The 4,233-nt window shown below is 40.6% G+C and overlaps 2 protein-coding genes across 2 annotated transcripts; one reads left to right on the top strand and one right to left on the bottom strand.

Annotated features, from left to right (window-relative positions):
* Window positions 1-1,011: 1,011 nt before the first annotated feature.
* Window positions 1,012-1,872, bottom strand: LOC141629932 (putative F-box/FBD/LRR-repeat protein At1g78760). Its single transcript, XM_074442844.1, has one exon. The coding sequence runs from the start codon at window positions 1,870-1,872 to the stop codon at window positions 1,012-1,014; it is 861 nt and encodes a 286-aa protein (XP_074298945.1).
* A 547-nt stretch (window positions 1,873-2,419) lies between these two features.
* LOC141629931 (uncharacterized) lies at window positions 2,420-2,977 on the top strand. The gene has a single exon (XM_074442843.1). The coding sequence runs from the start codon at window positions 2,420-2,422 to the stop codon at window positions 2,975-2,977; it is 558 nt and encodes a 185-aa protein (XP_074298944.1).
* The last annotated feature ends 1,256 nt before the right edge of the window (window positions 2,978-4,233 follow it).

The raw sequence follows: 4,233 nt of genomic DNA, 5'->3' as shown, positions 1-4,233 counted from the left end.
GTACGAGTATTTAACCGTTGTTAGAGTACTTAATTGGCGTAGTTCATTTATACGTCAAGGTTGCATTGGTACTATCTACAAGGTGAAGTTACTCATAATTTATACTATGTATGCATTATGGAGGATTAGCTCTTAATATAGGCTGAATGATATAATTTGATGCCAAAGGAATATTACCTTAAGACCCTGTTCTTTTGAACTTAATTTCGGTTTCTATATGTTCAGTTCAGTTCAATTGCGCTATATTAATTCTAGTATAAACTTACTTTTGTTTTTACTAAATAAAAGAAAATTTGCCATAAGAGTCGAGTTCCGGTTATTAATTTAGTCTCGAGTCGGGGGCGTTTTAAAATAAATGGAGGCCCTATGGAGTGTGAACCCGCACCACGAAAACATGAGGGTTCAAATATCAATGCACAAGTGTAATATACTTCGAAATTTGTGTTGAAGTTCATCAATAACTTGTAAATTTGGTGACCAAAACCAGACACCCGGCTCCCGTGTTCGTGGCTGCACACTTGCACAGGTCCTTAGACGCCCCTGTCTAGAGTTTTGGGTAGCATCTACAAACTTATAAAGTAATTAAGTACCAAACCAACACTAATCAAGCAATTAAACACCTAAAACATAATTAATTAAATTCCTCCCAAGAATCAACCAAATAAAACACATGATGATGCCGGAATTATCCCGAAAACAACATTGAGAATGAACTGACCTTGGATTCACTGTATATTAAAAGCTCATGATCTTTCGAAGGGTTACTTTCAATGGGGCACGGTTAAACCGTAATTCTAATCCTTCCGTCCCAACCAGCCGGCACAATGACCATACCCCAGGCATGGGAGTCTGATTTGCTTTGACATGTTCTAAGGAATTTGTATTCGGACTTGTGTATGGAAGAGGTTTTCTTTGGATTAAGAAGCTAATGATTGGAACGGAGGAAGTACTAAATACCATAAAATCGTAAGGAATTTGACGACCAAGATTACTTCATCTATTACTTTCCGATCAACCTTGATTCGATCTTGAAACATATTTGTGAAACATCCCATCAAATTCAACCTTACACCCAGTTGATACCATAGGACACTCGCATATTAACTTGCACAAATTCGATTCCATCTTTTCTCGAACTTCCTCTGTGAAAAATTTGGGACCAACTGCCCTAAAATAGAAGTGCTCCAAATCTATGGCACCACTTAACAAGTACTGTACTAGTTGTAAGAATGATTTTCCAGGCTTGCGATAAGTCGTACAGTACGCTTCAATCTCTAGTCTCTTGAGTACTCGTCGTGAGGTTCTTTTACGGTTAGGCTTCCCGAGGTTCCTCTCTCTCATGATACGTATATCACAATCGAATTTTAGGGTCAGAACATCTAACAAAGGACACAACTCTAATAATGACGCCACGGTCTTGATGTTATACCATTTTTTCATAATTAGTGTACATCGAGTTACGTTGCAAAACACGGTCGACAACACCTTATCTAGTACATAATCATCAAGTGTGAGGGAACTTACATTACTAATTGCCTGATAAAACTCTGACATTACTTTTTTTTCATCCCGGCTTTGTAGTCCACGGTTATGGTTGAAGTCGATTTTTACTTTACGCAACGCTGAAGGTTTATCTTCGAAACTAAAGATGACAGAATTTACAGTATGGCAAACCAACTGCTCTAACTTTGGGGCATTAATCACAACTGCAACATGATTATATTCAATACAACCTGCGTCAATAACTAGCCGTCGTAATTTTTGATTGAAAACCTTAATGTCGTCACGTTCTGGTGTCCACATAAACAAGAAGTCTATTAAAGACAAATCTTCGAGAGATGGACAAGCCTTGATTAACGTTTCCAACAACATCAAATCAACACGAAAGCGTGTAAACCGTAATCTCTTCAAATTAGGAAGATTGATTTGTCCATCATCAGGCAATTGCAAATTAAATACGGAGTATAACTCAATTGACGTCAGCGACTGCGTTCGTAAAACAAAACTTGGCAATATATTCTCACCGTAGCTGGAACCCTCAAAACTAAGAAGACATGCTAACTTGAGTTCACGGACGTTGCGGTCACAAGCTTGTCGAAACCAAAAATCCAAAAGAGATAGCGAGATTGAGTCGTCAACTTCAACAGCATATTTGACGAAGAAACGGTAGTGTTGGAAGCAATATTCGGTTATTCGTAGCACAAAATATGCACATATCTTTTGTTAGCATACAATTAGGAATGTGGATCCTGTAAATTAGGAATAGCATATCAAATATGTAACCTAGTACTTATCTCATAGGTTGTATATATATTTGGGGACATCAGTTGAGCAACGACACATAAAAAATTATTCTCACAAAAACGTTTGTCAAATTCTTTATGGTATCAGTTAGGTTTCGACATTACGAACCCTAATAATGTTAGGCGCTATTGTACCGAATCCCACGCCGCATATCACCAAACCCGTCTACGCTCTTTCCAATTCCGATGGAGTTTCAGCCAAAATTACTCATGTAATGTTGAAAGGTTCCAATTACGCGGAATGGTCCAAGGGTTTTCGCAATGGGTTGGGGGAGAAACGGAAACTCGGTTTTGTTGATGGTTCACTCAAGCGACCAGCGGCTGGTTCCGAGGACCTCGAAGATTGGTCTACAGCCAATTACACGGTAATAGCGTGGATTTTTAACACGATTGATTCCACGGTTCGGTCATCGATCTCATACCGAGATACGGCTGTCAAACTTTGGGATGACATTCGTAATCGCTTTTCCCGCAGTAATGGCATCAAGATTTATCACTTGGAGTCGGAGATCTCCGATTGCAAACAACAGATTGACGAGACTGTAATGGATTTTTACGGTCGATTGAAGAAATTGTGGGACGACGTTAATGACTACGATGCTCTCCCCACATGTGATTGCTCTGGTTGCAAGTGCAACATCTCCGTCAAATTGCGTGACCGTCGCGAGACATGACAGACTCGTCAGTTTCTTATGGGTCTTCTCCCGGTGTATGCCACGACGCGTTCAAATGTTTTGGGTATTACCCCTTTACCATCTCTGGATTCGGTTTATTCCCGAATTATGCAAGAGGAGGAAGTACAGAATGTGAATCAAGATCGTACTGCCTCCATGGCATGTGCAGTCCAGGGTGGTGGTCAGAATACCGGTTCGAAGCAGGGGCGGCCACGTCCAAAGTGCACTCACTGTAAGAAACCGGGCCATAGCGAGCCCAATTGTTGGGAGAAATATGGATATCCTGAAGGGCGGGAGCCACGCTCTGCTGCCGTCTCGGGTGGAGCCACGGGTGGGTCGACCTCTGCTCACACCAACACGGTGTTTGGAGAACCTGCCATTGATGCAAACCACATCCGTCTTCATGGTAAGCACGCTGTCTCTTGGATCGTTGATACCGGCACTTCCACCCACGTTTGTGGAAACTTTTTTCTGTTAGAAGATTGTGTCTCTATTACTCCGCTTGCAATAGGTCTTCCCAACGGTGCTCGATTGAAAGCTACACATCGAGGGAATGCAAAAATCAATGATAATCTCGTTTTGTTCGACGTGCTTTTTGTTCCGAATTTTACTTGCAACTTATTATCTGTTTCCCAATTGCTTGTTTCCCAAAAGTTGTGTATTTGGTTCACTAATTCGATTTGTGTTATTCAGGACCCTATCTTGAAGACGAGGATTGGTGAGGGTGCACTCACGGATGGACTCTACCATTTGCCAATGGATATACCAAGGCGTGTTAATGCAATAGAAGACGCAGGGAATGTCGCTCTTTGGCATAAACGGTTAGGTCATCCGTTCTAAAGGCAATGGAGTGTCTTTCGTCTTTTAGGAATTTTAAGCATTATTTGGATAATAATAAGCATTGTGACATTTGTTTCCGGGCTAAACAAACTAGGTCCGTTTTTCCGTTAAGTACCAATTAAAGCAGCACAATTATTTGATCTTTTACATTGTGATGTTTGGGGTCCTTATGATGCTAATCAATCGTGTGGTTCGCGTTATTTTCTTTCGCTTGTTGACGATTATTCCCGTAGCGTTTGGGTGTTTTTAATGAAAACCAAAGATGAGGTGACTCGACTTATGAAGGAATTCTTTGCTTTAATTCTTCGCCAATTTAATGCTACTGTTAAACGAGTCAGGAACGATAATGGGACGGAATTTAAACCTTTAATTCCTTACTTTCGTGAACATGGTATGATTTTCGAAACATCAATGGT

The sequence above is a fragment of the Silene latifolia genome, chromosome Y, assembly GCF_048544455.1.
Source record: "Silene latifolia isolate original U9 population chromosome Y, ASM4854445v1, whole genome shotgun sequence".
NCBI lineage: Eukaryota > Viridiplantae > Streptophyta > Magnoliopsida > Caryophyllales > Caryophyllaceae > Silene > Silene latifolia.
The sequence above is the reverse complement of the archived record's forward strand: the minus strand, read 5'-3'. Positions and strand labels throughout refer to the sequence as shown.